This window comes from Thermobia domestica, chromosome 10 (assembly GCF_964235325.1).
Source record: "Thermobia domestica chromosome 10, izTheDome1.hap1.1, whole genome shotgun sequence".
In the NCBI taxonomy this organism is placed as follows: domain Eukaryota; kingdom Metazoa; phylum Arthropoda; class Insecta; order Zygentoma; family Lepismatidae; genus Thermobia; species Thermobia domestica.
The window spans coordinates 15,557,135-15,575,605 of record NC_137463.1 but is presented as its reverse complement, the minus strand read 5'-3'; the positions used below and the strand labels follow the sequence as shown (position 1 = coordinate 15,575,605).

Here is an 18,471-nt window from a genome sequence, read left to right as displayed (position 1 = left end):
CGAGTGCATATAAAAGTGTGCCGAACGGACGGACCGGAAGGACGGGTGTCAAAAAGTCACATTTTCGGTATGTAGACGCCATGAAACATGTAAATCCGTTGAAATCTGAATTTGATATTATTTTCACAATCACTATATTTTCTTCTCTCTTTTGTCGCTCGAAAAAGAAAAGCCTGAGTTTACCACAAAAAGCTAGGGAGTTTCTCAAAAAATATTCAATTACAGGGCCACCGCACTAAACTTTTTCAATTCAATTTCTTAACTGTGTTAGGCCGCAGTTGTTACTGAAGTGTGTATTTGGATAATACGAATAAAATTATCGTATTATTCAAATACATCGAATGTCAGATTATCGAATAAAAACCTTCGATTGAAGAAAATCCATACTACAAAACTAACTCACACTTTGAGCACATTTTCATTAGACATATAATAGACCAATTAATGCAATCATTGTTTATGAAATATGAAAAAAATCAAATGAGTCACTTTGGGAAAGTCGTTCAAAAAGAACACGTCAGGAGTCCCTGTCGTTCGAGAAAATTGTCGGGGAAAAAACCTTGACCTCAAAAATAAACTATCCGTTGTAATTGTTTTTCATAGAAATGACTTATACTAAAATATAGGGTTATTAATGAAATACTTATTTATGAATTATCAATAAAATTGTCCGAGTAATTTTTGAGAAAATCGTGAGGGAAAAATAACTCCCCGAATAAACTATCTCTTGAGGATTATTTCAGGGTAAGCGAGTTATTCCATATTACTAGGTTTTTAATGAAATATTTATTTCTGAAAATTGCTTGACTCATTTTTGAGAAAACCGTGGAGGAAAAACACCCCCAAGAGTAAACTACCCCTCGCATATTTTTTCAGGACAAACGAGTTTTGCCATATTGTTCGGTTATTAACGAAATATTTATTTTTGAAATATGAATAAACTCATTTGAGTCGTTTTTGAGAAAATCGCCCAGACAACACTCCACCAAGAATAAACTACCCCTCGCATTTTTTTTTAGGACAAACGAGTTATGCCATATTGATAAGTTATTAATGAAATCTTTATTTATGAAATATGAACGAAAATATTTGAGTCCATTTTGAGAAAATCACTGAGAAAAAACTCACCCCCTTAGTATAAACTACCCCTTGTAGATTTTTCTCAGATAAATGCCTTATACCACAAAATAGGGTTGCTAATTAAATATTGATTTATAAAAAAAGAAAGAAAACAAGATCGTTAGAGCCAGTTATGAGAAAATATCTTTTTTTTATTTTCATCGTACAGGAAACTACCCTTGTTTTGGGAGTAGGAGGGAAATAAAAAAAAAACTATAGGAAATACTATGAAAATCTTAAACTAAAATTTGGTGCAGATAAGTTGAACATACCGTAAATTTTTCAACTAATTTACGGTATGTTCAAGTATGGCTTCTAGGCGAGGTATGGCTTCAGGTATGGCTTCTAGGCGAGTGCACAGAAAAGTGTAGCGAACGGACGGACGAACTGATGGACATGTATCGAAAAATAACTTTTTCGGTGTTAGGGGCTATAATACGTGTAAATTCGTTGAAATCTCAAATTTGATTTTTTTTTCGAACACCATACTTTCTTCTCTCATTTGTCACTTCAAAGTAAAAGGAACTCAGAACTACAGATAAAAGACACCTACTTTTACACATAGACATTTATTGATTTAAAACTGTTTTAGTTTGTGTCATTTCACTTCCAATTGAAAGGTTTTACAATGATTAACGGCATACCAATGACGAGACGGAAGTTTTCAGGAAGTAAATGCATTCAGAAGTCTAGACTGCATTACAGCCTGTTTTTATTTCTGCAATTGTTAACAGCTGTAATTTCGTCCAAACGCTACATGAAATAATTTTTGGTTGACGTCATTGTATTACTATTTTAGTATTGTTCTCTTCAGACTTGGTTGAAGTTTTGTCTTAACGGTTATACATTTTTTCTTTCTTATTTCATCGTTACACATAAGAACAAAATGTTATGGTGAGTGGATAGATTCGAACCTACGAATATTGAGTTTATATTCTTCCAACACTTTACCAATGGACCAAGCTTTGTCTTCACGTTAACGCTCGGTTACAGGGTTTACTACGATTTAAATAAAATGGCTGGCTGTTAGAATTCCCTGCTCAATTGTCAGCAGGCACGTATGCAGTAATTTATTTCGGGAGAAGTCCGACTTCAATATTAGGATAAATTATAATAAAATTTAAAAGATAATCCTTAAATTTAGGCTAAATTTACAGAGAAGGTGGGATTTCAGAGGGGAGTCCGGACCACCTGGACCCACCCCTAAATGCCTCCTTGTTTGTCACTAACGTTTCCTCATTTTGAAACCCTCAAAAACTTCGGATATATAAAGGAAAACGAGTTATTTTCGATAAAATATCACTTCAGAAGACGAGACAGTTTTATTGCACATGGTGGTATCCCAAGTTCACAAGGGCAAGAATTCATTAATTTTGATTCTCTGTCATTGTGCTCTATCGAAAGGTTAGGTTTGTAACATATTACTCCTACGAACAAGCATGACTGGCAGATAGGAATACTAAACACAACTCCAGAGAAATGCATGCTGAACTTACGTTTATAGTTACGCTTTGGTGATTTGCCCTCAAGGTCAATCGAGTGGTAATTCAGTTCCGTCCCTGTTCTTAAGCCATGTTCGTATTACTTCGAACAGTTCTGATAATGAAAAGCATGCCTCTTAATATAACAGACTTCTTTCGCGTAAGAAATCGAAACTCAGTTGGTCAGAGCAACTAGTCTGTAAGAATTAGGTCGTTAGTTAGTTAGGAGCCCAGTACGAGTAAGGGTTTTTATTACTATTGTTTTTATCTTTTTTATGTGAGGAAAAATCAAATTGTGACATCGCGATATCAAATGTATTTGATTAGGTAGCTTTGTCTTAGCTAAACTTTAAACATCAGTAACCGTCGAAATTATTTCACCAACTGATCACTTACTGAACATTTCAAACACGTCAAACCAGTGGCATAACATGAAGGTTAACCTCTCCTCCGCAGTTCTTAGTTATGCGTCCGTACTTTCAAGGGCGGACTAAGGGCCGGGCGACTGCCCGGGGCGCCAGAGAAAGAGGGGCACCAAAACGAGCCTCAAAAAGTAAATTTTATAATGTGCTTTCTACTGACGTTTTTGGTTTATATTCTTGTAAAGTAGTGGCAATTATATGATCTTTTTCCATTTCACTATGGAAGAAGAGAGTTTCATAGTACTAAGGGGGCTGTATCGAAAAATTGAGAGATGGCATGTAGAATAAAGAGTGCCGGGAATTAAGTATTGTTTGTTTGTTTGCTTGAGTTTAGCGTTCCACGGTTATGCCTTAATGGGCATGGGAGATGTGGATACTAATTATAGTGGAATCCGAACCACTTTTATCGTTCAACAGTAATCCACCGGGAATTGGACCCGGTACCACAGAAGGCAGGCGTGCTTGCCACTAGACCAGGGGGGGTGGAGTTGGTATTGTTTATAGCGGGCCATATTCTTTGTGAACTTTTCCTAGGTAATGGATTTCTTTTTGAAAATGGGTTTAAAACAGGGGCGTCATTTAGGGAGGGCAGGGAGGGGCATTTGCCCCCCGTGAGTTTGAGATGTATATAGATTTTATCATTAGAATAGTAGTAAATCAGTGAAAAACGCGAAATTTTACTTATATCAAGAGGTCTTGCCCCCCCCCCCCAAAGCAAAATCTGAAATGATGCTCCTGGTTTAAACTATTAAAAACACTATGATAAAATGTAAAATATAGGCTACTACTAGGGGAAGGGCGCCAAAAAGTCACTTTGCCCGTGTGAAAATTTGGCCTGCTCCGCCTCTGCGTACTTTCTGTATATTTTTTGGCCTTGCAGCTTGTGCGGTCCCCACGCCACATTGTTGCGGGGGCGCTATTTACGCCTACCCTTCGAACGTAATTCAATAACTGTTTAAGAAATTCTACCATCAGCGTGAAAACGGGAATATAATTTTCTAATAGTCCCATAGAACTTTCACTCAGAATGCCAAATGCAATTTTTCAGAGTGGGCTCTGGCTAAGTAGAAGGAAGATCTGTTTCCTAAGTAAGTTCCTTTCAGAAAGTTTGCTATTTCTTTAACAGTGATGTAAATAAATATACTTATCGTTATTAGCTCGACACCAAACCATCCTGGACAAATCCCTCTAGAACAATGATCGGCAAAAGTTATTCTGCATAATTTTATAAGCGACTCAAGGGTGAAACACTTGTTAACGAAAGCAATGTTGTGTATATACTGCCTTGTTTCTGACAAAATATAAAGTCTTTTGTAATCTTTAGACACTTTTCCTATTCTTTTTGTCACCCTTGGTTGTGTAAGGAAGCCTCGAACAAATAAAGAAGAGGTAATATTACAGATAAGGGGCGCTATAAATATATTAGGTATTTCTTTTGTTACCTAACCATAACGGCCTAGGGTCGTCTGCAGTAGAATAAAAAATGCTACGTGATATTACATTCACGAAGGAGGAAAGGATGCTCTAAATATATTTCTTATTCATTTTGTCTGCCCTCAGAAATTATATACCTTCTGTTGGAGGGTGCTGAAAAGAGAGGAGGGGAAATAAAACGTCGTGCCCCCTCATACATTTTAAATTTTGTGACGTGGTTGCTCAAATTATTACTAAAGAAAGCACTTTAAACTAAGATGTGTAAAGTTACAACATTATGTAAGGGTGGCATATTCATTATTAATAATAATAATAATAATAATAATAATAATAATAATAATAATAATAATAATAATAATAATAATAATAATAATAATAATAATAATAATAATAATAAATATGAATGTCTTTGGAGAGCCGAAATTATGTGAGACGAACAATGATATGTAGAGGTTTAAGATGGGTGGTCATAGAGGAGGAAAAAACAGGATTTTTCTCTCTCTGACTCTCTAACGTTAAGATTATGTGCTGAAGGTAAGAAGCATCATCATTCTACAATAGGTTGCTTTTACGTAGAATATCTATTACTTGAGCTCCCCTCCTTCGGGCAACTTTGCTTATATAGTAAATTCAAAACAATTTCAATTTAAGACAAATATTTATAGAGAAAATTAAACATTTAATAGGGAAATCTGTTATCAAAATATCCAAACACGTAGATAGAAGACTATGTAGTGAGAAACATTGTGAAACTATAAAATTCTCCAAATTAGAATTAACATTTACTGGAAAACATTCGTTATGCATCAGTGAGCACAGGGGAAATAATTACGAATCTGTTTGCAAACAAAAATTAGAGACACTAATGCAAATGCGACGATATTTTCTCTCTCTCTTTTTTTTTTTTTTTTTTTTTTGGTATCGTCATGAGTTTTACACATATGTTACAATTTGATTCTTTCCCAAATAAAAAAGAAATAAAATAACCTTAGTGTTAAAAATGACAACAGTACTTTCACGGGATTCGAACCGTCTACCTTCGGTATACAAACTCATTGCTTTACCTAACTGAGCTATTTGCTCTCTTACGTAAGCTGAACCTGTTCTACAGTAAAGACGATTTTTCATTACGATTGGGCTAACAATTCGTCTTTTTCCATAGGTAATTTCCACTATTTGCACTATCTATACGTTAATACTTAGCATAGATTCATATATTTGGAGTTCGCTGATAATGCATATAATAAGACATACTAGAAATATTTCGTTAAAATTTTCGTTTGTAGATCTAATCCACGCTTCTCTCAATGACATAGATGTCGCTGCTTCGTGTTGAACTGCAGAATTCCCTCGCGTTCTTGAAAATTTCCCACTTTAGCAGAGTTGGTAATTCTCGAGATTTCTGTCGATTTAATGCTTTTTGCTTCTAATTTCTTTATTTTAAGCTAATATCTAACACAAATATTAAAAACGGGTTTGTTATTAACCTGTCCTGCTGGGGAAACCTTCCGAAATTTCGAACATATAAAGAAAACGGAGATATTTTCAAAAAACTTCAAAATAAAGAGACGCGTCATTTATTTTGCTCATGGTAGTACATAAGGTACTGGGCACATTTCTAATAGTCCCACATTCTAATAGTTTAGGATATGTCCCACAAAAATGCCAAGTCAGGAACAGAAAAAAAAATCCCCGTGAATTGATTTGCCTTGGTTATTCCTTATGTCCAAGAATATCATCCCAACCGTAATCAGTGGAATTTTTACAGGTTTTGTGACTTTCAGGCTGAAGCCCAACCAAATTGCATGATTTCTTTTCACAAAATATAATGTTAATCATTCCTATGCTAATATGAGTCATTCCTATGCGTATAAGCTGCAAGACCCCCGCCCCAAAAGTCTAGTGATTGCCAAAGAAAAAAAAGCCGAAGCCTTTGTGAGTGAAGCCTGTCTCAAACTATTTTTCTGGATCCACCACTGTTCATAACTTATTTTCGAACAAGAAATTCATTCCGGCATCTACCTAAATACGAAACTTACTTAAATTTGGAATGCAAGAGGTTCCACAGTAGTAATAATCTCCTATCTAAGCGGTATTTTGAACCAATGCAAAGTAACCCCGAGTAGAGGCTTAAACTGCCTTCTCTCAGTTTTACTTTTTTGTGACTTTAAAACGTTTCACATTTCAGTTTCAACTATTGCATCAAAGTCCCATTATACACAGTAGTATTCTACGGAACTAACTTAAATTTGACGAAAATACTTGTACGTGATATCTCTCAAATTTTGGCGGTCTTTACAGTGACTGCTTTCCATACCTCTACAGCAACAAATCCTCCGGGTAATTAGAACTAATGTTAACCATCAACATTATAGCCAAAATACAGTTAGATGTTCTATCTTACGATGGCAGTTGAAACATTCTCTTTATTGTTCATGGTTTTGCCGACAGAGGACTGTGAAACTCTTTTCATATTTTGTGCAACGTAACCCCGTCTTACGGCTACAGTCTGACACTTCAGAATGCGCAACTCATGTTCACATATGAAATCACAAATTATTAGTTTTACATAATACAATAAAACAGAGCCGGATTAACCCATCTGGAGGTCCGGATCTAAAAAGAATATGTGGCCCCCTGCTGACTTAGCCTAATGCATTTCTGTTAAAGTACAGTAGGAAAGCTAAAGGAATACATGTAATTCTATATCAACCATGCCATACATTAGATGATATTACATTTAACAGAACTTTGAATGTGGATGTAACAAACGAAGAAATTTGTTTCGTATTTTTGGTTACCGGTATATTTTATCTTATGGGTATGTCTACGGAAATAGGGACAAAAATTCATGAAAGAAATATAATTTTTAGTCAACTTGTTCTTTTGATAAAATATATATATATATATATATATATATATATATATATATATATATATATATATATATATATATATAGTTGTATGTAGCTAGCATCATTAATTTTTTTCAGAGAATTACTATTTTCCTATTTTTCCCGTAGGTTACCTTTCATCTACTAAGTTTTAATGTTGATTATATTATACAAGCCTTATTTATTATTACATAGGTCTTACTTTTTTTCTGTCGGTATCCCAAGTAAAATTTCATATAACTGATGAAACCTTTTCTTAAAGTAAAGTTCAATGTTCAACTTAATTAAACTGTGCTTATTTCAAGTTATTATAAATTTATGTTGCTTATACTTAATAATAAAAGATCGTTGACAAATGTAACGTAAGTTAGCCGACTCTGTGCGTATTCCACTAAAATAAGTAGTCATAATATGTAAATAAAAATTTAATATTTTTTGTCATAATTAAATTGTGTGTGTCCCTACCGTACATAGTAATTTCATGCAATAGCTATGCCAGGACAAAAGAAAATGTACTAAAAATCACAGGTTCTGAATGTAGGGTAAAAATTTGTAACGTGAGTTATTATAGTATTTTCTTTTCTCCTAGGTTTGCTGTATCATATAAAATGACGATATTTGGTAATTATCTGTATAAATATGACAGCTTTCCTTTTTTTTTTAAAAAAAAGGAGCTTTTAAGTTTATTGTGGTTAGTATCCTTCAAAATATAAGTCATTACGTAACGTGAGTTACCATGGACATACCCTTATGATGATTATAGTTGATTTTTCGTGCTTGGACGCAGGCCGGTAGCCAGTTCAAAAATATAGGTGGGCTCGGCTGAAGTTAGGGGATGGGCCGATCCAACCATATTTTAGTTCATTTGCAAGCCTACCGTGAAAATTTTAGTTGAAACCAGCAAAAATTTAGGGGGGTACCCTCTAGACACCCCTGGATACGGGCCTGCTTGGACGTAAAAGAACTGTGCAACACAAGCATTTTAAGGGAGTCAAAACCGTTGATTTCAACCAACGAATTATCATTTTCAATTGAACTACAATTAATGGTTGCTAATTTCGTTGAATTCAACCTACGAATACTTGCTGTAAGAGTAATGTTTATTCTTTTGGTTAAGTTGAAAACTGGTTGTGCATTTTTTTTTTTTCGGTGGAAATGGGTTGATTGAAAACTACTGCAGCAAAGCAAACGTCATCAACATATTAACAACCGTTGAAAAATGGTGATTCTAGCAAAAATCAACCGTGGGCCAACATCATTTGGTTATTAAGTTGGGTGGGTACTCCTAATCAATAATTTATGTTCTCTAGTTTTTTAGATGGAGCTAACAATACGGTAATACATTAAAACCTGCAACGCATTCGTACTACAGGAGTAGAAGTTATAACGAAGAAAGAAAATAGGCATTTTTAGTGGTTTTGTATAGGTTTCTCAGAATGGATAATTTGCAACTCTGGAGTTAAGATTGAACTTCTCACTAATTTTTGAAGTTGTAACAGAGGAATTTAACTGACAACATTAGCTCATATTCCGAATACTGTAACGCTAGAAAAATATGAACAGTGGCGCAGCGCATTATAAGGCTCTGAGGCCGGGCCTATCCTGTTTTTCACTGTATATTTTCTTTATCTTTGGTTTCTTATAAAATAGCCAATACTTCAACATTTCGGGTTCTTCGTAACAAAATAGTAGGTTGAAAACACTTGGATACTCTTCCGTCTGAGCCTCACCAGCTCGCTAGACAGCTTTACGGGTTTTGCTGCTCAGGGAGAAAATCTACTGTATTACCGTTGGAGATTGCATGTATTGTTAGGAAGGTACAGAGGCTCGCCTCTGTTAGTTTAGTTTTAGCGTTAAAGGCATCTTTCAATGCTAATATGTTATAAAATCTTATCCTTAATACGGAGCACTGTTGCCACACTTGGTACAATTGGACCAAGTTCAGTCCTTTTTGTTATTCATCGGCCCGTTGGTACCACGCTGGCATTTTCAGCCCCTTTTGTGAAAAAGTTGGTACAATTCTACCCAATTCAGCACCATTTATTAATAATGTGTTGTGATGTCTTTCAGGGAAGGTTCTAGAATCCTGGACTGGTTTTACTTTTTTTTTTTTTTTTTTTTTTACAAATGTGAGTTTACTTACGTTATATTCTTCTTACGTTCTATTATCCTCCTTCGGTCGTGAAATAAGCGAGAATATGGTGCAATAACTTATATTTTAATATTTTATTTTAACGTACTGTTTACACACGAACTCGGAGATGATTGATCTGTTCCTCGTTTCATATATTTTTTCATATATGGCCAAGGGCACCCATATTGTGGTTTCCAAGGGGGGGCAAGTATAAGCGACATTTCAAAAATAGTTTCAAATTTTGCTGTAACTAATGTAAAAATTATATTGGGTTTTCGATATTCTGAAGTACAATTTCCTCTAGGGAGGCAAGCGCCCCATCTTGCCCCCCTGATGGGCGCCCATATATATGGCCATAATACCGTTTTTGTTTATTGGTCAATTCGAAATAAAGGCACGTTTGGATTCCTTACAATACATACCGAAGATGATAACTGTTTTCCCATTTAATTTTAGCGGCCTCAGTTATATTTGCGGGAAAAGTTTCATCGTGCGAGAGAAGTTTCATCTACTTCCATGGTTGTTCGGGGTCCTCCTATTTGGATGTTTTTAAAAAAGTAAGTTTTAGAAAGAGCACTTTCTTGGTTTGGATTCTTGGAAGAAGGGGTTACGGTGTTCTAGAACTACCTCTTTTAGTATCGTGTTATAGAGCCATCTATTATACTGGTATAAAATAATGAATTCAGCCCTTTTTGATTCAATTTGGTACTATTTTTCAGCCCACTTCAGAGCTAGGACTGTGGCAACACTGATACAGAGTAAGAAGTTTCGGTGTTTCTATTGGTGATAATTTAATTTAGGTATGTTCCCTTAAGAGTTATTCAAAGTAGCTTTTTTCCTACATTGGCCATAATAGCTTGTAGAATATGTCTAATACATTAAACATATACAGTGAAACCTCCCTGAACGGACACCTCTCAATAACGGACACATCTATAATACGGACACAACTTTTTGTCCCGGCAAAATTATATGTTCCCTTATGGAACAAAACCCTCCCTTTTACGGACACTCTCCGATACGGACGCGGACAGTTCTTTTTTTCCCCAGACGTTTCAATAACCTCTTCATAACGGACAGGAATTATTCTCAGTTCTACGATATATTATTCCTCACAAGTATATCTATCATGAAGTCTAGACCTGGTGCATCATCAAACAGAACAGCTTCAAGCTGAATTTGAAATTATTCTTTTTTCTGCCCGCAATAAATTGCTTTCTGGTGGAAATCCTAGGAAACCTTCAATACCTTCATGCAGGGTCAGTTTGTATGGCCAAGAATTCTATGCGAACAATCTTCTCTTTCCTAACAAATTTAATCCTTTTGCCTCTGGGCCTTCCATCTTTCCCGACAATTTCATAGATAAAAAACAACCATTGTTTTACAATAACTTTTTCAACGAGCAATGTTTCCTCTCTTACATTTCTTGGAAAAGCAACATTTTTCTTTTACTTATGATACTGGAACAAGTCTGGGTTGGAATTTCCCCGGCTTCTTTTTTCATTTTCTCTAAGGAAGTATTCTTTGTGATTGGGGCTGGATCAATAAAAATATGCACTCCCATATGCCTTTTCATTAATTCCGCCAACGAAGATACCGCGCCAGTACACAAACACACACACGTTTCTTCTGCAACCGTACTGTGGATTCTCAGAGGATACTTGCTAATGAGTTTTATTACCCTTGTAGAGGAAAAAGTATGCATTTTTCACTAAACAAAAGAGTTTAGCCGATTACTTGGTTCCTAACGCATCTTTTCAGAAGGTTCTGAGAATTCGAAATAAATGAGGAACGCTTACAGGGTGATGACATGCACTTAAGAAAATTAACATACCCGCACTATCTTTTGCAGTACCGGTATACGAATATATTAACACATCCCTCAGCAATAATATTATTTAACAGAAATGAATTTCTCCATCCCTCCCACTAATTCAAGTACGTACTAAATAGAGTATTTGCATACCGTTGTGAGATTAAATTTCTGTAACCTCTGTGTAACGGACACCTCTCAATAACGGACAAAAATTCATGTCCCATTGGTGTCCGTTATTCAGAGGTTTCACTGTATATAAATTTACCAAACGCTACCATACAGTAGAAAATAATATTTCTGTGTAATTTTAGTTGAATTTTCTATTTCATAGAATCAATGGGGTATTTACGATTTTGTTTCGGGGGCCTTTGCTTGTTTCGGAACTTTATTCCTGGAAATGTGAACATTCTGCAATATATATATATATATATATATATATATATATATATATATATATATATACCAATAAAAAGTTGCGATAAAATTTCGGTGAGTGTTTAAGCCCTGAAGCCCTCCTTAATATAACACTGTATAGAATACAATATTTAATATCTTGTGTTGATTCATTTGAAGTTCCTTCTTGAGCATTAACATTTCTAGTGAAGTCATTATCACGTGATGCATTAATTAAATGCAGTATTGTACTTACTTTAAAGTGGCAGATGCAAGTAACAAACGCTTATCGAAGAAATTTGACAGTTACCAGCAAGGGCGCCGATCCTGGGGGGCCGAGGGGCCCGAAGCCCCCAAAGCTCATGTGGGCCCCCGCATTGTATTTATGAATATACAATATTTGTCATAATTTGAATGCAATTTGTCTTAAAATCCTCATATATATGCCTTTTGCATCTGAATGTGCCTCCCCCCAAATTTACAGAGAAATCGGTGCCCTTGGTTACCAGTAAGAATGTACTTACTTTTTCTCTCTCTCCCCCTTTTCAAATATGTAGGAAATGAAAACAACAACTGAGAAGGAAATTCCCCTCATCCCTCCTGCAAATCCCAGACAGAAGAAAATATGAACTGCTCTTCAAACTATTTAGACCAAGGGCCAAGGGGGTGATAACTCCCCCCTAAGGAACTTTTGCCACTATATTAGAAATGTTCCTTAGGGTCCTTTGAATCAAAATATAGTAGTTGGTCAACATATAAGTGCAACACCTGGGTCCTGAGGCCCTTAACCCTTTAGCACTCGTGTATATTTAGAGACATCGATGGGATCTCTTTAAATGACCGTAGATCAGATTGTTAGTGCAACACTGAAACAAGTTATACCTCGATCGATTTGTAAGAGTGTAAGCTTTCAGTTTACGTAATGAACGGGATATTTCTGTATACAAAGGAAAACTAATTGAGAGACATTTAAGAAAATGTCCCTTCTCGCCATTCTTTTAGTTATTACGTGGCAACACTTCAAACTAGGTGAATAATAAAAAGTATTTATGTGTCCTATTTTATGTTCAACTTAAACTGAAAATTTCATCTTGATCCATTGAATAACAGTAGAGGAAATATGTTTTTTTAAATAGTTTTCCCAGATTTCATAATAATAGATTTTCATCGAACTACGAGTGTGACTTTGTGTCAATGTTCCGACCGTCAGTGTAACACTGGAACCAGTTATACCTCGATCGATTTGGGAGAGTGTAGGCTTTCAGTTTACGTAACGAACGAGACACTTCTGCGTACAAAGGAAAAATAATTGAGGAATATTTAAGAAAATTTCCCTTAAAAAATCTCTTCTCGCCATTATTTTAGTTATTAGTTTAGTGGCAACATTGCAAACTAGGTGAGTAATAATATGTATTTAGGTGTTTTGTTTCATGTTCAACTTAAACTAAAAATTTCGTCTTGATCCATCAAATAGTAGCAGAGTAAATATGTATTTTATAGTCTTCACAGGGTTCATAATACAGTGAAACCTCTACTAACGGACACCTCTATAAAGCGGACACCTCCCGTAACGGACATATTTTGTAATCCCCAAACACTGTAATAGGAAAAATCATATTGGCAAACCTCTATAAAACGGACACTCTCTAGTACGGACACGGACAGTATTTTCTGTTTTTTATAGGTATTATTTACCTCTGGATTACGGACACTTTCTCTAGAAACAAGTTGAAAAATACAGTAAAAATATATTTTTAGTACCGGTACTTCATACATATGTCACCAAGGAAGCATTGTGACAACATTTTGCCTCCTCAACTGTCTGCTCAGCAATCCAGACGAAGCATTATCTGTTTGACAACACCCTCATGTCCTTTGCTCGCATTTCACTCCCACTCAACCTGTTTTAGACACAAAAGTGATTGACAGTTGCCTGCGGACACGTTATTCTACTGTCCCTCTGGAATCTCTGACCAAGCAGAAGACAAATTTAGTATCTTCTGTCCTCGGGTACGCATATTGTCTAAAAAAAGAAAAAGACACTACTGGACTGCAATTAACCCACAAATTAAAGGAACATACTGTAAACGTAGTAAGTAGTGGTAAGTGTAAAGTGCAGAAAACTATAACATCTTATCTCCATGTTGTGTCTAGAACATAGAGTATTGAATGGCAGAGGATAATGCAGGTTATCATTTTGGTAATATTCGTAAATACATGATTCATGCAATTATTTTTTTCTAATTGGACATTACATTGTTTACTAATTTACGTAAGGAAATATTGATACCTCTCTGAGGCGGACACCTCTCTATAACGGACAGTTTTGATTCCCCACGGCTGTCCGCTTTAGAGAGGTTTCACTGTAATTGATTTTCACGGAAGTATGAGTATGACTTTGTATCAATGTTCCCCCTGTGTCAATGTTACAGGCCATCATTGTAACATAGTCTTTTTCCTTTTTCTTTTTCCCCCCTGATCACAAAGCAGCAACACCAAGAAAAAATGCAGTCATCTCGTACCTAGAGGAGTTCATAAAGCAGCAACACCATCAGTGGAAGAAATGCTGTCATATCGTACCCGAGGAGGAAGAGGGAACTGACCAAAGAGTGGTACATATCCAACTTTAACGAGTAAGTTATATTTCTCTTATCAATATTTACTCGTTTTTATTTTTCAGGAAAAAAGAAATTCATAAAGTAATCTATTGCTTATTCTTTTTCTTTAGAGAATACGTCTGCAAGATTCGAGGATGACACGTTCAATGTATTCATTGACCTAGATTCACCACTTATCATGTCAATAAAAATGTATGAGAAGAGCAAATATCTTTCGTTAAAATACAAGAAGTTGAAAAAAAAATGTTTTATTATTTCTTGAAACCCCGACCACTCGTTTTCAAATAATGTTAATCTTGAAAATTTGGTTTGAGAATTTCAGGTGGAAAATTTTTCCACGATTTAGTTTAAATGATTAGTTTGAAAATATTTCGTTCGAAAAATTAATTGAAGAATTTTGATTTAAGATTTTTTAGTGTCCAAAATTTGGTTTTTAATTTTTTAGTTCAAAAATTTTAAAAATTTAGTTCGAGAAAAAGTTTAATTTGAAAACTTTTAGATGTGATCTTTTAGTTCGAAGCTTTTGTTTTTAAAAATTGGTTTAGTTCGAAAAACTTTGGTTTAAAAATTTAGTTCAAAATTTTTTGATTTTTTAAATTTTTACGGTTCGAAATCTTTTTTAGTTTCAAATTTTTTAATTCGAAAAATTTTGGTTTGAAAATTTAGTTCGAATTTTTTTTTATTTTTTTTTCATTTTTTGCCTCGAAAAAAATTTTGAAATTTTTTGTTTCAAATTTTTTTAGTTCGAAAAATTTTGGTTTTAAATTAGTTCGAAAAATTTTGTTTTAAATTTTTATAGTTTCAAATTTTTTTAGTTCGAAAAATTTTGGTTTGAAAATTTAGTCCGAAAAAATTTTTGAAATTTTTTTCTAATTTTTTCGTTCGAAAATTTTGTTTAATTTTTTTTGTTTGAAAAATTTTTAGTTTTGAAAAATTTAGTTTCAATTTTTTTGGGTTCGAAAAACTTTTAGTTTGAAAATTCTTGCACTCTGATGAACCACTTCGAAAAAAATCGGAGCAGTTTAAATAAGAAAAATCCGGCAACACTGTCTCCATCAATGAAGCGCTTACTGAGCAACAAAACGCTGAGCGTTTAAAAAATCGCTCAAACTCACAACAATGTTTTATAAGAGTTCTAACAATGAAATCTACAAGCAAGGATGGACCCCTCTTTCACCATTGTTAAAAATAAATGTATCCTTTCAAAGACATACTAATTCAAGGACAAGATTCTATACACAATCTCCACACGTAAAGGTAAGAACCGTATGACCCTTCAAAGGAAACGATAATATTTAAGTTGGGGGTCCGAGTCCGACAAGGGAACTTCAGTACATCATCAAAAAAAGGGATAACCATAAAAGGAAACGAAGTTCTAAAATCTCAGTCATGGGTGGATCACATGGCCTCATGACGTCATACCACGTAACCTAAAAATTTGAATTTCTCGCGTGGGTGTGACTAAGTCATGTGACCTCTATCAGCCAATCAAAATCGAGGTACCAAAGCACTCATCTAACCCGTAAAAGGAAACGAATTTCAAAAATCCTAGGACCTAACATCACGTGACATCTATTAGCCAATCAGCATCTACAGTAGGTATTAAAGCACTCATCTCACCCGTAAAAGCAAACGAATTTCAAAAATCCCAGGGCCTAAGATCACGTAACCTCTATCAACCAATCAGAATCAAGGTACCAAAGCACTCATCTTACTCGTAAAAGAGAATGAATTTCAAAAGTCCCAGGGCCTACCAAAGCTTTCATCTTACCCGTAAAAGGAAACGAATTTAAAAAATCCCGGTCATAAAGAGAGTGAGGGATTTCCCCGCAGGGTGACTCATAACGTCATACCACGTGACCAGGGGGGCGTGGCTAAATTTGAATTACCCGCGTGGGCGGGTTCTAAAGTCACGTGACCTCTATCAGCCAATCAGAATCAAGAAAAATTTTGTTGACTCGGCTGGACATACGCCGGCCCCTACTACTCATGTAATAACTAAAATAATGGCGAGAAGAGATTTTTTAAGGGAAATTTTCTTAAATATTCCTCAATTATTTTTCCTTTGTACGCAAAAATGTCTCGTTCGTTACGTAAACTGAAAGTCTACACTTTTCCAAATCGATCGAAATATAACTTGTTCCAGTGTTGCACTGACGGTCGGAAAATTGACACAAAGCCACACTCGTACTTCCATGAAAATCTATTATTATGGACTCTGGGAAAATTATAAAAAAACATATTTCCTCTGCTATTATTGGATGGATCAGGATTAAATTTTCAGTTTAAGTTGAACATAAAATAGAACACATAAATACATTTTATTATTCACCTAGTTTGCAATGTTGCCACGTAATAACTAAAAGAATCGAGAGAAGGGACGTTTTTAAGGGACATTTTCTTAAATATCCCTTAATTAGTTTTCCTTTGTAAACAGAAATGTCCCGTTCATTACGTAAACTGAAAGCCTACACTTTTACAAATCGATCGAGGTATAACTTGTTCCAGTGTTGCACTAACGGTCTGATCTACGGTCATTTAAACAGATCCCCCGCATCGATGTCTCTAAATACGGTGCTAAAGGGTTAAGGACCCAGGACCCAGGTGTTGCACTTATTATATGTTGACCAACAACTATTTTTTGATTCTAAGGACCCTAAGGAACATTTCTAATATAGTGGCAAAAGTTCCCTAGGGGGGGAGTTATTACCCCCTTGGCCCTTGGTCTAATTTGTAGTGGGTCTAAATAGGAATATTCCATTAATACATGTTGCGTGTTTTTCTCATGTAAATATTTGTTGAATAATAATAATAATAATAATAATAATAATAATAATAATAATAATAATAATAATAATAATAATAATAATAATAATAATAATGGTGACGCTGATTTGAAGTTCGAAACTGAAGATCACTAGATAAGTTTATTATATATTATGGACATTATTATTAGTATTATATTTGTTTCTACAATTAACACGTGTATTACGAATATACGATAATTTTAAAGACGAAAATTTATAATTTTGTTCTCTGAGCTTGGAAACCCTTGTCCGCATTCCTAAATATCCTTAAAAAAAGGAAAAAAAAAAAAAACAATCCAAAGTTCTGTATGATGCTATGTACTTACCAGATCCTTTAGCATGGACCACTCGTTCAGGTATCCTTTCTCTGTCAAAGTGGGCCATTTCATCCAAATAGACAACATCCTGGAGTGCCATTGGTCCTCGAGGTCCCACAGTGACACTGTCTGTTTTATTGGAAACAGGGGCTCCATTGCTTCTTCTTATAACTCCAGGATCCTACAGAGTGAAGTCATAATGTAGTATACCATACGCAAAGCCCGTTTCATTGGTGTACTACACTAATATGCTCTAAAACGGGGTTTCTCAACCAAGGGATTGCGAGAGGAATACATAGGAGTCGCAAAAAGAGGTAAAATTAAAAAAAAATGTAATTAGAATCTAGTAGCGGAAAAATATTGTTAAAGATTACAGTGTTTTGAATTTCTGATTTTGAAAGACAGATTTTTATTTCCATATTTATTGTCAAACTGTTAATCCTATTCGTATATAAGGCTTATAGACTTATACAACTGTAGACCTAAGTGATAGGTAGCCATAGGGTCTTCTCTACCATATGTGTAATACGTGCATTTGCACAGGGTGGCAAGTTTCGAGGGGCTGCATAATCTATCAAAACTATATTAATTAAATATTTCTTACTGGGAGCAGACTTCATGATGATGGTAGTTAAATTTACTAAGTTGACTTTCTATTTGAATACTACATTCATAAATCATGTTTAGATCGCATTAGTTTAAGGTCATATGGACAGTGTTAAAGCAAATAAACAAATTCCAGTGTGAATTGCTTGATTTCATTTCATTTCATTTTCATCTATAAATCATACATGATGCTCGAAGGAAGTCGAGCATATGAATCGGACACGTCAATAAATAAGGTACGTCAATAAATAAGGTAAATAAGGTAATAATAAATACAAATAGTTATTACATATTAAAAAAACAATAATGAAAGAGAATATGAGACATGTTATATGAGACAAAATTACACTATACAATCTACAAGGTGTATTTAGCAGACAGGTATTCATCTACTGAATAAAAACAATTGTCCAATAGATACTTCTTTGTA

General features: G+C 34.7%; 1 protein-coding gene across 1 annotated transcript in view; it reads right to left on the bottom strand.

Moving 5' to 3' along the window:
• LOC145662312 (catalase-like) overlaps positions 1 to 17,605 on the bottom strand; it is a 102,476-nt gene extending 84,871 nt beyond the window's left edge. Inside the window, exon 1 of the mRNA XM_081727759.1 lies at positions 17,445 to 17,605. Coding sequence (XP_081583885.1) covers positions 17,445 to 17,535 — 91 coding nt within the window. The 5' untranslated portion in view covers positions 17,536 to 17,605. The remainder of the gene's footprint in view (positions 1 to 17,444) is intronic.
• Between the last annotated feature and the right edge of the window lie 866 nt (positions 17,606 to 18,471).